We start from the raw sequence: 16,171 nt of genomic DNA, 5'->3' as shown, positions 1-16,171 counted from the left end.
AATCACCATACCTTCCCATCGTATTCGAAACACGGCGTATTCATGAGCGTGGAGAGTGCCTTTGAGTCTTCCCGAGGAGGCCTGATATGTATGGCAATAGTCATGGGGCTCAGAATACGACGTATCAGCAATATTCCCTTGCGTGCAGCTTCGCTTACAGCAGTCCGAACGACTATAAGAATCCCAATAGGCAGGGCTGTGCTGCTGTGGTGTTTAATAGTGGTAAGAGCATTCTTGAATCTTTACGACACCATTTCTGACCCTCACGTCCCACGCGGCCCAGCAATATGCGTGTCGCCAAGGTCGTAACACTACTTTCCACGTCATTACCTATATATTCTGTATGGGCTGCGGATGCGTCTATTCGAATCCCTCTTTGTAAGCTACCCGAATAGTCAAGCACAGGTGTTTCAAGATTGGTGGTAGCTGATCAATCTCATAGCTTGGACTGAAGCGACAGTAAAAGCCACCCATTTTGTTTCTCAGCTTAACACCACCGAGAAGATCGGCCTCGTCACTGGTAGTTATGGCTCCTCTCCATCCCTACCATGTGTAGGCACGCTTGTGGCAATCGAGCGACTCAACTACACTGGCTTGTGCCTGTCCGATGGCCCCGCTGGTTTGTCGCGTTCGGACGGCGTCAGTGTGTTTGCTTCTGGTATCACAGTTGCAGCTACATGGGATAGGCGACTGATGTACGAACGTGGACTTGCCATTGGACAAGGATTCAGAGCCAAAGGTGCGCATGTTCATCTTGGGTAAGCAAATCTGCATGCACCACATACACGCGATGTTAACTTGTATGTCACAGTCCGGCTGCTGGCCCAATGGGTCGCCACGCTCGAAGTGGACGCAATTGGGAGGGCTTCGGACCAGATCCCTACCTTGCGGGTGTCGCAATGAACGAATCCATATTCGGAATCCAGGGAGCCGGTGTGCAGACCTCCTCAAAGCACTACATCGGTAACGAACAAGAAACCCAACGTACCCGTTCTACCCGGGAAGATGGAACAGTAATAGAGGCGGTATCTGCCAACATTGACGACCGTACACTCCATGAGTTATACATCTGGCCGTTCGCCAATGCTGTCCATGCAGGGACAACATCCGTCATGTGTGGTTACAATCGTGTCAACAGCACTTATGCTTGCGCCAATCAGGAAATACTAAATAACATCCTCAAAGACGAACTCGCCTTTCCAGGATACGTCGTTTCTGACTGGGACGCTACGCATTCGACGGTTGGAACAGTAAATGCAGGATTAGACATGGAGATGCCTGGAACCACGAGTCCCACTGGAATCTACTACTTTGGCGAATCACTCGCTGATGCGATCGAAGCAGGCAACATCTCATCCGCTCGCCTTGACGATATGGCGACAAGAGTCATGACGCCATACTTTCGGCTGATTCAAGACGAAGACTTCCCTGTCACTGATCCTGCCAGCGGACCTGTCTTCCTCACTTACACCTATGGCCACCAATCGCCCTTGGCCGCATCTTTCCCCGAGACCCCTGCTCGAGACGTTCGTGGCGATCACGCAAAAGGCATACGTGAGTTGGGTGCGGCTGGCACTGTGTTACTCAAGAACTTGAACAAGACTTTGCCATTTTCGAACGAAACAAGCTTTGGTGTCTTTGGTAACGATCTTCCCGATCCGACTATTGGTTCAGTGTTTCTCAACTACGGTAACGCTGCAATGGGCTACCCAATGGGAACACTCGATATTGGCGGTGGATCTGGAACGGTACGACACACGAACCTCGTTAGTCCACTTGAAGCCATCCGAAACAAGGTCCGGTCTTTAGGTGGGCGCGTTCAATGGCTCTTCGACAATGACGAGATCGCGGATGGAAGGTTTCGTTCGATTTACCCGGTACCGCAAGTCTGCTTGATCTTCCTCAAGGCTTTCGCAACAGAAGGTTCAGATCGGTCCGATCTGGACTTCCATTGGAATGCTACCCTTGCGGTGGAGAGTACAGCAAAGTTGTGTCCCAACACTGTCGTCGTCACACATGGCCCTGGTGTTGTGTTGATGCCTTGGGCTGACAACGAGAACGTAACGGCTATTCTAGCAGCACATTACCCAGGAGAGGAGACCGGGAACTCTATTACTGATGTCCTCTGGGGCGACGTACAACCATCTGGTCGTCTTCCGTACTCGATTCCAAAGGCTGCAGCGGATTACGGTCCACCCATTGTGGAATTGCCTCGCAATGTCACTGATCCAGATGCCTGGCAGGCAGATTACGTCGAAGGTCAATTGATTGACTATCGTCGCTTCGACGCGAATGACGACTTGGAGCCGCACTACGAGTTCGGATTTGGACTTTCGTATACCAGTTTTGTAATGAGTCATGAGTTGAATGTCGAGCTTCGTGGTATGCCTTTGACGCCTGTCCCTGATAAGTCGAAAGGAATCGCACCGGGTGGACTCAGGGATCTCTGGACCGTGGTCGCTGTGGCTACGGTGAACATCACGAATAACGGTGGCCGGGCTGGCTCTGCTGTACCACAGCTATATCTGTCCCTTCCTCAGGATACAACTCCTGCAGGCACGCCCGTGAAAGTCTTGAGAGGTTTCGAAAAGGTGCATCTCCTGCCAGGTGAGACGCAAGCCGTGACGTTCAACTTGATGAGGCGAGACGTTAGTTTCTGGGATGTCGACAGTAAGACTTGGACCATTCCAGCCGGGTCGATTCGTTTCACGACAGGGTTCAGCGCAAAGGACTTGCACGCAGTATGTGACGTTGTAGTTTTGGTCTAGATTCTACAATGGGAAGGCATTGATCTATGTCTAAAGGAAATCTAATCGTAAAACATCGGAACTGAAGGCTCTTTCAAAGCTAGTTCTTCGCCCAAACCAAGCCTCCAGCGTTCTTGCCAGTACCCTCTTCAACATACCTGCAGGTAGTGAAGCTCTGCCATAGATCGACAAAGAAGTTGCTCTTTTGCTGGATGTAGCGTTCGCCGAGAAGAGGAGCAATAGCCCATGTGGCTTCCTCTGCGTGGTAGAAGGGAATGCGTGGGAACATATGGTGGACGACGTGGTACTCAATGATACCGTGGAAGATGTGGCGACCAATGAAACCAAAGTCGCGGTCAACAGTGGAAGCAGCGCCCTTGATGAAGGTCCAGTTTTCGGCCTCGTAGTGAGGTGCGTCCTCGTGTGTGTGGTGAAGGTAGGTAATAGCGACAATCCAGTGGTTCATCCAGAGGTAAGGGAGACCGTATGCCAAGAGAGCAGTCGATGTGCCGACGCTCCTCGAGGCAAGGTAGATGGCGCTCATGGTGAGAATAAGTCCAACGTTGCTCAGGGCGACAAATGGTGCCTCAGAAGGAGTGAATACGGGTGAAGTCGGGTCCAAATGGCTTTGTTTGTACTTTGACTGGGAAGCCCGGTCGCTCTTGGTCAGACTCTTCGGTCCGGCACCGGCGTTCATCAAGATGTAAGCAGGCCAGCCAAGCACTTGGTGGAAGATAAGAGCGCCGACTTGGATGAGTGGTGTGTCGGCAGCGGCGTGGTCCATGATCTTCTCCATGATGGATGGCTCGGTGGTCCTGGCCATGGCATCAGACTTTCGGTGAGGGACGAAAACAGTGTCCTTTTCCATGTGGTTGTGGTAGCGATGATGACGTGCGTGGCTGAACTTCCAGCTAAAGAACGGCACCATCAAAATGCTGTGGAGGAACCAGCCAGTCACAGCGTTGACGGTAAGGTTGTCAGAAAACGAATCATGGCCACAGTCGTGGGCGAGAATCCAGAGGCCGGTAAAGAAGCATCCCTGTACAAAGCTGTAGAGCGCCCAAAGCGGGACCGTGATAAGGGGCGAGGCGTCAAGTTGCGAAAGCCGGACGGCAGAGTAAAAGAGTCCGCTTACGATGATAAGATCGCGAACAACGTAGGAAAAGGAGCGGATCATGGAGCGCTCGAAGCACTTTGCTGGAATAGCGTCCTTTAGGGTCTTGACGTCTGGAATCGGAGTTGGCTTGACATCGTCGGCCACAGCAGTGAACCTAGTCTTTACAGGCGCTGCCTGTGTGCGGGACGTTGTTGTAATCATGGTCCAAGGAGGTGAGAAGGGAGGGAGGAGCGTGCAGAGCGTGCCGTGTCGCTACTCATCCTTTTGTACCAAGACGCGTCCGGGTGGAAGGCGAAAAATCTGCTCCTTGATGTACACCAGCCTAAGCTCAATGCACTCGACCTACGTTTCAACGTCGCAAAGAAAACCGTGTGTACAAGACACCGCCTCGCGTCCATGGAAACAGTGGGTCTCTAACCGAGATTTCAACGTCGGCGCACAGTCGGCACTAGCAGTCTAGGATGAACACGTTGCGGTGAGGCAAGGGGAAGAGGCAGGAATGCCGGAAAGAGACCATAAGCACGAGGACAAGCATGTAGTATCCATGACTACAGGCCATTGAGCTGATCGCAAGCTGCGAGAGGTGTTGCGAGACTTGGTTGGTATCGCACTCGCACTTTCATTGTTCCAAAGTTCCTTCAGGGTCCAAGAGATGAGCCGCACCGTAACCGCATCGGGAACAGATAACACGAAGCCCCGTGGGCCCTGACGATCTTGTATGGGGCTCAGCAAGTCCAAGGCGGCCCAGGCATTGGAGGAAGACCTATCGAGATCTGACCGCCCCATTGACAGCCCGTCTAAAGTCGCGCCGCAAGGGGAAGGAGATGCAGCGGTTGGACGAAGCTGCGACACCGGCAGAGCACGCAGCACGACGTGGTCAACATCATCAGTGGGGACGTCGATATTTGGCCGCATGTATGCCTCATGCGGAGTTGCAATGCTTCGTTGTTGCATGCCCAACTTGACCAAGGTGTCTTGTTCGGTGGTATTCGAGCAATCGGGTAATTCAGGGTCTCAGGTCTGGTGTGTGGGCTGGGCTGGGCGCCCGTGGGCCATCGGCGGGGCAATCCCGCAGAACGTGCGCGCAAGCCTAACCTTGGTTACTCCTTGGCATCATGGCGGTAAGGTTTCTCCGCCGCCGTTGACAATTCTACCAGAGTTACAAAATTCTGCCAGAGTTTGGCGATTCGGTAATTCGTTAGGGTATGGCTCGATAGACGTGGATATTGAGCTAGTAGGCAACATGGGTAACAAACAAGCTAGATAGTGATTTTCTACGTCTACTCGAAGACGTCGGTAGCGAACCTCTCGTTTCGCAGCCCCTCAAACCACTCTCTAGCCTTGGCATCGTCGGCGTCCCGGCCCTCCTTCTCCTTCAACCTCTCCTTCGCAATCTTGATAAGCGTCTCCTGCACCCCATCACCAACACCTCGTGATCCGCAAACGAAGAGCTTTGCGCCCGCTTCAAACTGTTCAATGACATCGGCGCGGTCGTGATAGACACGATCTTGCACGTACTTACAGCCATGCGACTCCTCCGATTTGCGTGAGAAGGCATAACGGACTGAGACGGCACCCATGTCTTCCCAGCGCTTGAGAAGATCGGCGTACATGAGATCGTTGGATGGTGTCCGGCAACCATAGAAGAGTATGGCGGGTGCTAGCTTGCGACCGGCAGCGACCTGAGCAGCGCGCTCTTGGATGAAGCCGCGGAAGGGCGCCAGACCGGTTCCTGCTGCCATCATGATGACCGGGACGTTCTTTGAGTCCTTTGGCAGGTGGAAGGCTTGGTGTGAGGGGCGCACGCTGACGTGCAACCTGTCGCCTGCCGCAAGGTTGGCAAGGTAGTTTGTTGCCACGCCCACGTACCGACCCTGGCCACTGAGGGCTGGCGCGCTGACAACAGAGTATGTGAGGGTGACGTTATTGGGATTCCATAACGGCGACGAGGATATCGAGTATTGGCGCACACGCATGGGTGGCTGTATCTTTAGGAAGACGCCGAGTGGCAGCTTCGTAGATGGGAAGCGCTCGAGGAGATCGAGAACGGAGACGCGTTTTGCAGTAATCTCGGCGCTGAAGGTCTCGTCGGCGAGTCGCTCGAGCTGCTTCTTCTCCGCTTCATCGGGTGTGGCTTCAGCCAGTGCAACGACGTTGCGCTTGCTGGCGGGTTGGGCGAGTTCTACATATGCACCCAAGACATCAACAGCGCTAAGAGGTGTATCCGTCGGCAGAGTAGTAGGGCCAGCCGATGAGATAGTCAGCATCGAATCCCAAGTCAAGCCAAAGTATCGCATCGCGCGTTGGACGTTCTCTTTGGGGTTCAATGGTAGGATAGCCAGGTAGTCTCCTGCGGAGTAGGTCATGCCTGATGGAAGGCTGATCTCGATGTGCCTCTTCTCTGAAGCATCTTCATTAGAAAGAACTTCAACTTCCTCTACACGAGCCTCGCGGACATCTTGACGCAAAGTCGACGACCTCGGTGCTGTAACCTCGACGTCAAGCGTAGTCTCCAGCGAGCCTTCGCCGTCGGCCTCTGTTGATCCATACTTCTCGCGCATGGCTGGCCACAGTACTTGGTCTTCCCAGGTCTCGAAGTCGGTGAAGATATCTCCAGAGGCAGCATCAGTGCTGCCCCATTGAACCATCTTGGTTGCGCCACGCTCTTCGAGGGTAGCGTCAAGATATTTTGGTACCTTGTGGAAGGTCTTTGCCCAATCACGGTGACCACATCCGAAGACCGCATAGTTGACGTTCTCCAGCTCCTTGCCCTTCAAGGTGCCAACCCAATTGACAAAGTGTGCGGCATTGTCGGCAGGCGCTCCCTCGTATGAGGCAGTGACAATGACGATCGGCTTGTCGGTCGGCAAGTTCTCGCGTACAGCGTCCAGGGTGTCGACGACTGCCGCGTTGAAGCCATGGTTTGCGGCGTCACTGGCAAGTCGGTTGGCGAGCGCTTCGCATGTTCCCGTGTTGGACCCGTAATAGATGGCCATAGGCTTGCCTTTAGCAACTTTTTCCTTCTGCACACGTGGTGCCCCACTCGCTGGTGGAGGCTCGTTGAGAGTAGCCGACGCTAATTTGCGTTCGAGCGATGTGGCAGAGATGCCACTTCGGAGATGCGCGCGCATGTAAAAGTCCTTGGGCTTAATCGTAAGTGTCTGCTTAATCTGAAGCTGGTACGAGGCATCCTCCATGGTGAAGTTGAAGTTCTGTAGGAGAATGGCAAGCACCAAGAGGGCTTCTTGCCAGGCGAACGGCCTTCCAATGCAGGCTCGCATGCCGTTGCCGAATGGCTTCCAGCAGTTGGGAAATTCGGTGTTGCGCTTTTCAAACTCTGCGTCAAGCATTCGCTCGGGGCGGAACTCCTCGGCGTCCTCGCCATATGCGACTGGATCGCGGTGAACCATGGGAAATAGTGCAACGAGTGGCGTGCCTGCCTTGACCGCATACTTTCCTCCGATCGTAGTGTCTTCCTTGGCCGTCATACCCACTGCGGGCGCCGTAGGCTGAAGACGAAGAGACTCACGTAGTACAGCATTCAGATATGGAAGCTTCGTCAAGTGTTCGACAGTAATTGGACCTTTACCAATAACATCATCTACTTCTTGTTGTGCCTTCTCATATGCTTGAGGGTTTTTCAGCAGGTAGTAGAAAGTGAAAGAAAGCAAGCCGGAAGTCGTCTCGTGTCCAGCAATCAGGAACGTGATCATATTGTCGATGACACTCTCATCCTGTTGATGTTAGTGTGTACTCAGTCCCAGTAATCGTGTTTAACTTACCGTCATTTTCTTGCCAGTCTTAGAATCAACACCGTTCAGCATGCCGTTGAGTAGATCTTTCTTGTCGGTCGGATTGTCTCTCCTCGTCTTGATTACATCCATACTGGTTTTGCGGAGCAGCTCAATGTCCCTCCAATACTTTTGCGACTCGGCGCCATAAAACATCTGCGAGATGGGATCCCTCCTCGCACGGTCTCCACTGGTCTTGAGGAAGTCGGCCATTGACTCAACGAACGGGTGCATCTTTTGCTGGTAATACGAGTTGAACCGGTAGTCCATGGCGCAGAGAGCGATGGTATCGAGAGTCAGGCGTGTGAAGTCGTCCGTAACGTGAATAACATGCTCAGGACCATGTCTTGCCCACTTCATCACGAGTTGAGACGCAATGTCGTGCATCTCGTTGAACATGTTGCGAATGGCTAGCGGTCCTAGTTGTGGAAGCAAGACACGGTGTGCAATACCCCAATTCTCCTCTTGTGGTCCGTACGATGTGAACAGGCCATCGTGAACGCCATTCCGGACTTGTTCGAGTGATGCTGCTATGATCTTTGAGAATCGTTCCTCATCGCAGATCTCGTTAAGGTGAGCTTGGTTCGCGATGACGACACGCTCGCCGCCGAGATAGAATTTCCATATAGGGCCTACACTCGTTAGCCGTCTGCTTTCTCCGTGCGTGTCGGGGGGCCAGTTCACCATATTTCAATGTCAAATTGCACATGGATTGTGTGGGGTTTGTTGCGTCGATGTCTCCAATGTTGCCAACAATGGGCAGACCAGGTGGGCCGGGTATGGGCTCAAGATTCGCCATTGTGATGTAAATTACAGCAGTAGAAAGGAATTAGAAACGAAAAGGACCACGGTATATGAATGTTCGTGGATTGCTGAAGATGTATGTGTTGTTGGGATGTCGGGAGAGCTCGTTCTATCTATAATGAATCAGAATAATTAAGTCATGCCACGTCGTTCGCATAATGACGCACTGAAACAGAGCAAATCCTTTCGCGCGCCCCGAATGCTACCTCCTTGACGCGTTGGGACCACTTTGGTGCTTGGAGAGAAAGATGCCTCGGTCGTTGTCGTGAAATTCAAGCACGGTGATTTGTTGTTGCCGTTTCGGGTAGTCGCCGTGTCGGAGCTTTTCACGTCGGTGCACGGAGGAACTATAAGGTCGGCCGAGCTTGAGGCTGGAAGCACATGCAAAGCCACTGAATACACGAGATGGAATTGGATGCCGAGGACGAATGCGATCGCAAAAGTTGATGATGGTGCTTAAGAAGGTGCAGCGTGTCAGAAACAATGTTATGCAACGCATGCGTAGTGCGACTTAGCATTGGGTCTATCTCGATTGGTTGCAGTACCGAAGCGGTGGGATGATGTGTGTGAACCAAACGCTGGCAACTTTGGCGATCGGGTGCCTCTTGGAAGTGCAGCCACGAGGTTTTAACGTTATGGTCTTCCAAAGTCTCATCTACGAGGGTGACGTAATATCATTTCATAGTCCAACGTACGTCATGTGTGTGTATCGTACAGGAATGTATCGTGGTCGCGGTTGCTCTTGTGCAATTCTTCGTCGTTGCCGCCTTCTCTCACTGGGAAGAGTAAACACTGCAATACCCAGGTCATCATCGCCTACTCAGAACGCCCATAACGCGGAGAGATCATGACCATTCGTACATTCCGGGAAGGAAGCAAATATTGCTTGCGGATGATCGCCCACCGCTCACCAACGCGAGATCAATGACCCTTGCCCTACAAACCTCGGCCTCGAGCGAAGCCACAGGCACGCCTCCGTTACCACAGATGATCGCCCGCTATAAGCGCATCCACAACACGGCGAAAGCACCCATTGCCATAAGTGGTATCGACACCGCCCATCTTCCTGCACCCGCTTGCATGTTCACGAAAGGGCTTCCATCGCCGTTGGCCGGAGGATCTGGCTCATCCGACCCCGACCCCGTCGCCAATGAAGGTGGAGATGCGGTCGATGAGGCTCCCGCTGTCGGCGCCGGAGCGGAAGGCTGGGCAGTTTCGCTGCGCAATGACACCGCAGACGTTGGCGACGCACCAGCAACGGTAGACGTGACAATGCTGCCTGTACTGATGCCGGTTGGGTTCACTACTATGGGTACGACTATCTGCAATGTGTTGCCGTCGCCATCGGTGGTCGTCCGGGTTATAGTTGTGCTAACTGGGCTTGTGAAGCCATCGCTGTCATCGTCGTCGCTTTCGCTGGTGGTGGTGGTCGGCTTCGGTGCAGCGGCGGTCGTCGTAGGAGGGGCACGCGTGGTCGATGGCGGCACGTAGCTACTCGAGACGGCATCATATGCATCATCCACCACCTCTGCCGGTATCGTACAGCCTATCGCATCGCAATACAGTTCTAGCGGGCCGAGGACGAGTTCGAGAGCCCAGTCGTCTGCATCGCAGTTGGTGACGGCGCACGCGACGGCGCTGGGGAGGTAAGAGGCGCTGCTTTCGCTTGTCTGACATATACCTGCACAACCATCAGTCCATGCCGCAGTGGAGCGATAAAGGCACCGACTCACATTTCCTATAGCCGCAACCCGCTTCTGTGTTGCCTAAGCAGTCCTGCCAACATTTGGGCAGGCCTTGCAGCCACCAGTCCCGATGCGCAACGGCACCCAGCGCGAAGACATGCGCAAACAATAGCCATTGCCCAGTAGAGACAAACATGATCGTACAGTTGGCAAAGAGCGACGTGGTAGCGAACGACAGTCGTGGTGAGGCAAAGGCGATTGCAGCCTTAAGGGGACCAGTCGTCCACAACCTGCTGTTCTGCGCCTACCACCATCACGTCTGTACTCACAGGAGTCGCATGGCGAGTGGCGCCTGCATCCTTTACTGACCACTATCAGCCGGAACCAACCAGTGTGTGGCATTGATCGTCGCCGTCATCGTGTCTATTCGCTTGCGTTTCAGCTTCGGGGAATATGCAGGCGAGTCGGAGTCCGCTTGTCCGCTTTCTCACCATAATCACACAAGCACTGTTTGTAAGACGATGCGCAACCATTGACACTTCGGGAGATTTACGTTAACTATACGCAACTGCTGACTCCTTAATAGAGTGACGTCTACTTTGCATGCGGAGTGACCACGGTGAAGTTACCCCAACCTCCGTTCTTTGCAGCGTTCTCGATGGCCACATGGTGTGCATCGAGGCTGAAGGTGGCGACCTCAGCACCATTTCTTTTCCCAATCTCCAAGAATCCAGCTGTCACCATGTTGATGACCAGTTGTGCTGTAGCGGGTTGGTACATCCACCTTCCCGTCACCTGCAAGTTCTTGTGAACCATAACAAGATGTGGCAGCACAAGATCCCCGCCTGCGCCACCGCTCAAAACGACTCTCCCACCACCTTTGAGGGCATGCGACGCCGCCGAGAGATACAGTGGTGTTGTGAACTTCCCAGGCGTCCAATCATTGTAGACATCGACACCATCTTCAGGAGCGACCCCTTTGATCGCAATGGCATCGCTTTCTACGTTCCCCGTCATCACCACGTGCTGTAGGCGATCCGGACTCCCAAGAGCGAGTTTCATGTCTTCCAATTTCTGCTTGTTTCTTCCCAACGCGATGACATTGGCGCCGAGCGCCAGCGCGACTTCCACAGCAGCGCCACCAAACGAACCGCCCGAAGGTCCAATGACGACGGTCTCACCAGCCTTGATATTTGCTGCCTCGATAAGTGCACCGGCCGCTACCATGTACACAGGGAGGAGAGTGAGATCCGCAGAAGTGTACGTTAACTCGCCCAAGAGACGTTGCTCATTTAGCAAAAAGCAGTTTTCCAACGGCACCTTTTGAAATTGTTGCAGTGATCCATCACGCCATTCATGCATCAACTTCTGGTGCGCATCCGTATCATCGCCCCCATGATGACCCTGCATGATGATGACTTTTTGGTCGTCTCTGGCGCGAACCGTTGGATCGACGTAGACCAGATCTCCTGGCTTCATTTTCACAGAATCCGACCCAACGGTGTGAATGCGGCCAACGGCCCCTGGGTTTGGAACGAATGGTGGCTTGAGATGAAGGGCAGCGAGCTTGCCACTATGTACGGCATCCGTGTACGGGGTCAGAAACGTTGCTTCAATGCGGATGACCGCTGAGCCTTGAGTCGCAGTGGGTATGGGTAGAGAAACGACTTCCGAAGGAGAAGAGAAAGAAGAGAGCCAAACGGCGCGGTTGTTCAAGCTTTCTCCCATGTTGTAGGTCGGATTGTGCTTTGATATCTACTTACTGGCAGATGGGCTTCTCGTCTTATACATGGTGATGGCCCATACCCACAGGTTGTAGTGACGTCGCACTCTATTCAGTCTACCCCAATATTTGCAAAACCTCCGCAATGCTTTGCAGTCGTGTACCGAAGTCCTGGGTCACGACGCGTCGCTGTCGCAAGCATTCAAGCGCATTTGATACCGTTCTCTTATTGGAGGCGGTAGCATATATCGAGCGATCATACCCGTGTAGTAATCAGCAGCATGAACACGTACTGTTAACGAATGCGCTACCACCGGTATATTTCGTTGGCATTCTACATGCTGATTGGGTATAGTTTGTCCGTTCAACGAAGCTTGTTCGCACATCACAGCACATGATTCGTACAACCGGAGTTGTCGGCTTTAGAGCAAGGCCGAGGGCGACTCTTGCGATCTTCGATATGTAACGCATGCCCAGTACGTTTCATTCTGAGATGCATCTGCTCTTCCAGCGTGCGGGGCCATGAGTGCCCAGTATTGCACTTCATTGTGTACTGGTTTGACACGAATTCTCTTACCGCCCAGCTGCAGGTGATCACACCAAAAAATTCAGTATCGAATCCTTAGCATTACCGCACATGCTGTCGTCACCGCTCGACACCGAACGTTTCCAGTTTCCCAATCGCACCCGCCTTCGCGTGCCGGTATTTCTACGCAGCATCATCAAGTCGCCCGCAAAATCGCCGTCGCCATCGTATACGCCTTAGATAGAGCGCCCTGAAAATGATAACAGGTATCATCTGGCTCGCGGACACAGGCCTCTTCTGTTCTTCCCCACTGATATTCTACCCAAGTCTATCTCACACTTAGCACACTTTGTGAATTTCCGCATCCAACAGTCTGTTGTCCTGCCGGTACGCAATGGCGCAGGTTTTATGTTGGGATAGATACCAGGGCTCAGTCTGTGGCGCTCAGCATTGCCATCCTTGCTCAGCTTACACTTCTACAGAGGGGCAATTCATCCGCCGAGGAGTTGCCAGTTATACGTAAAAACGTATCCAAGTCACGAAGCATGCTCTGGCGTCGCATTGACAGCCGGAAGTGGGACCTGCCACAATAAGGCCTCTTCTTCTAATTACGCACCACGACGCAGCTAATGAATTCTAACAAAAATATACTAGAGTACTGCGAGAAAGACTCTCTTAAGAATATTCATTAGAGGCCTTGTTATTATGTAAGAAGGGCTTCGTACTATCAGCCTGTGTCTGACTTCCAACGCGACGCCATAGGCATGATCCCTGATACTAGCTTACTCAGATGTCTTCTCGGCGAGGCTGGACCCCATAAGCCTTACGCACTGGACGCCACAAACCCAATCAGCAAGTCTTATTCTGGATAAACGCAAGCCACTGTATACATTTCGATAGCTCGGCCCACTAGCTCGAGCTGGAGTGAAATGGGGTAACCGATATAGGCAGGTCAGGCTTTGTTGTGGCGTAGTGACTTGTCAATGCAGACCAACAGCTGAACAACATGTAGCAGCCTTGTCAAGAGATCTTTTCCTGGAGTGATGCATTCGCTGCAGATCTTCCTAGAGCCACGATCTAACGTTGTTTCCTAGTAAGGTTCTGCCATCTTTCCAGCTCTGCCACCAAATGTTCGAGATTAGAAAAGAGAAATATTTTAGATCAATCAGTCAGTGGAATAACAATACAGAAAACTATTAGAACGACCGGTTACGCTCGTCAACCACTGCAATCCCTTTGGATTACGCCTAATCAGTCATGCATTCCTTCCCCAGTGCTGTCTTTCTCTTCTCGTTGCTCTCGCTTTCTGTTCTTGAAGCGAGCGCGACTTCAGACTGCACCAGAATTCCCTATGCCTTATTCGCTCCGCTGTCCAAGCACAAACCTGCTCAGTCATTTTGCACGTCCAAGTACCCACTTCCGCGTCCGACATGTCTCGTTACGACGACTATCCCATCAACAACTACGATCCTAGTCACGACGAGTGTTGCACCAGTCACCAACACAATAACGGTGACTACAAATGAGCAAACCACAGTTCTTGCCACTGATACAGTGTATGTGCATCTTCTACCCATATCTGTCCTCTGCGCTCTAGCTTCCTGAATCGCATGTAAAACCATTTGCTAATCTGCAAACTAGTACCCCTACGCCGACGACTGTAACGGAAACACCCACCGAGACAGCAACAACAACAGCATGTCCCGTAGCAGCCTTGCAGAAGCGCACCATTGACGGGGACAAACTTGCGCCCATCTTCAGCTCTCTCCAGAAACAAGCAGCGTCCTTTGTCAAGACACTGTGCTCTTGCATCGAGACAACACCCGGCTGCAGCACCTCCACAATCACCTCTCGCCCGACAGTACCTGTTACTAGAACATCCACCATCACATACGTCCCTACAGTGACCGCCACCGTCACGCAAACTCCGGTCATCGTCACCCGCATCACCATCACACTAGACCGAGTCATCTCCACTACAACAACTACTACCACTACAACATCTACCTCTTCAGTCTGTGCCCCGCCCCCAGCGCAGACCACATGCCCTGGAGGAATCCGACCAGATAAATGTAACGTAAGCTTCTATTGCGATTCAGCAGAAACCTGCGCTTGCCTTGCCACGACCGAAGGTACCGCGGTCGGATGCACTGATGTTTCCCCATTCGATATATCTTGCTCAGAAACGGTGCCGTGTACGAGCAGTGCGCAATGTGGTGCTGACCGGAAGTGTGTAACGAATTTGTGCTGCAACGACGGGCAATGTGTTACGATCAATACCTCGACTTGTGCGAATGGGCAGGCGGTCTCTAGATTGTTTAGATTTGTGCGTAGAAGAGGTGAGAAGAAAGAAGGATGGAACCTTCCTTGGTCGGTGGATGAGTAGGAGAGGATTTGTTAATCATCTCATGTTTACGATGTTTCCAACGCTACAGACCCTAGCTACAAGTAGGCAAGCTACTAAAGATTCTTCAGAATCCTGTTTGGATGAAATTATATACAATCTTAGGTCGACACTCCTCCGTGTGAGTGACGATCCCCAGGGTCAGTGGCGAAGCGCTGAGGGGTGACCCCTCTGTGTTGAGTCGCTGTTTCAACGACGATCGACGAGAGGCCAACTATAACGTCTGCTAGCTGACAACTTGATTCAATAAAGAGACAGCGGTAGAGATATGGAAGTGTGATTGCACAGCTACACCGCGTAGCTCATGATGCATATACAGCTCGCTAGATGGGGCATTGGTTGCCCATGGTCGTCGCTCTCAGTATTCTTTGTTCGTTTGCACCTTCCGCAGACCCCTTGACCCAACGTCACGGTCATGAGCAAACACGAGCTCCAACTCATTGTCTGCATTTGCACGTATGCCAACCCCCTCATTGAAGGTACCAAGATTGTCGATGCCCACAGAGACTTTCCCCAGATGGTCAGGTCGTTTTGACTGTAGAGCGAGAGCCACAAGCTCGATCGAAGAATTCCAGGCTGTAGAGCTACGGCCTGTGAATAGCATGTAGGCGAGATAAATGACAGTGATGACACAGTAGAAGCCCAGAACTGCCATCGAGAGGCGGACTGATGTGGAATGATTCCCATAGCCGAAACCGTACAATGTATGGGTGAAATGGAAAGGAGGCATACTATTCACACCCGTACTTAACGTGTCTTCTCCCCAGACCGAGTCGTGCCGAGAGAGGCTCGAGATGTCCGAGATGGCCTCTGCGAACGACAGAGCGAGTGCGGTGTGCAGTTCGAAGCCTCCGGAGGTCAACTCTTGTAAGAATTTGGGGCTTCTTAGCTCGTCGATATCATTGTAGTCCAGGCCTATGGTTCTCAGCGCACTGGTATTCCAGGGCGGCATGGGGTACGGATTCCTGTATCCAACGCCTCCGTCTTGAAAGTAGATTGCCTCAGAGTTGTTCCAAAAAGCATCGATGGTGCAGGTCGACACTTCCCAAGAGCCGTAACTATGAAGGCTGGGTACCGATGATATCATTTCAGACAGCTTTATCGTTTCATTTCTGGTCGTTGCATTACGCGATAGTAGTGGGTCATAGATGTGTTGTTACAAGGTAACAAGGAATTGCTTCTTTATGCGGGTCGCATGAAGGAAGACTATCAGGAAGCCACGACAAAGGCTTAATAATCAAAGGCGGGGCCTGGATTACGTGACCAACATCCCGCTAAGGCTAACCATCCAGGATAGCAGAACTACTTAGGATAGCGGAGCTATTACAAACATCCTATGCACTTAGAATAGACAGGATAGCAGGAACAGATTAT

General features: G+C 52.4%; 8 protein-coding genes across 8 annotated transcripts; 2 read left to right on the top strand and 6 right to left on the bottom strand.

Annotated features, from left to right (window-relative positions):
* Positions 1-287: 287 nt before the first annotated feature.
* On the top strand, positions 288-2,768 carry CC77DRAFT_1067993 (hypothetical protein; the record flags this gene model as incomplete). Its single annotated transcript, XM_018529059.1, has 3 exons — positions 288-378; positions 443-758; positions 812-2,768. The coding sequence occupies 3 exons, from the start codon at positions 288-290 to the stop codon at positions 2,766-2,768; spliced, it is 2,364 nt and encodes a 787-aa protein (XP_018378713.1).
* On the bottom strand, positions 2,746-4,323 carry CC77DRAFT_674296 (Delta(12) fatty acid desaturase). Its single transcript, XM_018532709.1, has one exon. The coding sequence runs from the start codon at positions 4,063-4,065 to the stop codon at positions 2,848-2,850; it is 1,218 nt and encodes a 405-aa protein (XP_018378712.1). The 5' UTR covers positions 4,066-4,323; the 3' UTR covers positions 2,746-2,847.
* On the bottom strand, positions 4,194-4,951 carry CC77DRAFT_674322 (hypothetical protein). The gene has a single exon (XM_018532711.1). It carries the CDS (start codon positions 4,816-4,818, stop codon positions 4,321-4,323), a length of 498 nt encoding a protein of 165 aa, XP_018378711.1. The 5' UTR covers positions 4,819-4,951; the 3' UTR covers positions 4,194-4,320.
* A 193-nt stretch (positions 4,952-5,144) lies between these two features.
* On the bottom strand, positions 5,145-8,454 carry CC77DRAFT_1067991 (NADPH-cytochrome P450 reductase-like protein; the record flags this gene model as incomplete). Its single annotated transcript, XM_018529058.1, has 3 exons — positions 5,145-7,598; positions 7,647-8,287; positions 8,340-8,454. The coding sequence occupies 3 exons, from the start codon at positions 8,452-8,454 to the stop codon at positions 5,145-5,147; spliced, it is 3,210 nt and encodes a 1,069-aa protein (XP_018378710.1).
* Positions 8,455-9,207: 753 nt separating this feature from the next.
* CC77DRAFT_674315 (hypothetical protein) lies at positions 9,208-10,539 on the bottom strand. The gene is made up of 2 exons (XM_018532710.1): positions 10,193-10,539; positions 9,208-10,140 (listed from the first exon to the last, which is right to left on the bottom strand). Exons 1-2 carry the CDS (start codon positions 10,338-10,340, stop codon positions 9,458-9,460), a joined length of 831 nt encoding a protein of 276 aa, XP_018378709.1. The 5' UTR covers positions 10,341-10,539; the 3' UTR covers positions 9,208-9,457.
* Positions 10,540-10,695: 156 nt separating this feature from the next.
* On the bottom strand, positions 10,696-11,946 carry CC77DRAFT_1045424 (NAD(P)-binding protein). The gene has a single exon (XM_018527402.1). The coding sequence runs from the start codon at positions 11,870-11,872 to the stop codon at positions 10,739-10,741; it is 1,134 nt and encodes a 377-aa protein (XP_018378708.1). The 5' UTR covers positions 11,873-11,946; the 3' UTR covers positions 10,696-10,738.
* A 1,704-nt stretch (positions 11,947-13,650) lies between these two features.
* Positions 13,651-14,779, top strand: CC77DRAFT_1085506 (hypothetical protein; the record flags this gene model as incomplete). The annotated part of the gene is made up of 2 exons (XM_018529421.1): positions 13,651-13,949; positions 14,035-14,779. 2 exons carry the CDS (start codon positions 13,651-13,653, stop codon positions 14,777-14,779), a joined length of 1,044 nt encoding a protein of 347 aa, XP_018378707.1.
* Positions 14,780-14,809: 30 nt separating this feature from the next.
* On the bottom strand, positions 14,810-15,984 carry CC77DRAFT_1026755 (hypothetical protein). The gene has a single exon (XM_018526321.1). The coding sequence runs from the start codon at positions 15,747-15,749 to the stop codon at positions 15,156-15,158; it is 594 nt and encodes a 197-aa protein (XP_018378706.1). The 5' UTR covers positions 15,750-15,984; the 3' UTR covers positions 14,810-15,155.
* Between the last annotated feature and the right edge of the window lie 187 nt (positions 15,985-16,171).

Source organism: Alternaria alternata (genome assembly GCF_001642055.1).
Source record: "Alternaria alternata strain SRC1lrK2f unplaced genomic scaffold CC77scaffold_47, whole genome shotgun sequence".
Lineage (NCBI taxonomy): Eukaryota > Fungi > Ascomycota > Dothideomycetes > Pleosporales > Pleosporaceae > Alternaria > Alternaria alternata.
Note: the sequence above shows the minus strand (reverse complement) of the source record. Positions and strands in the feature narration are given on the sequence as shown.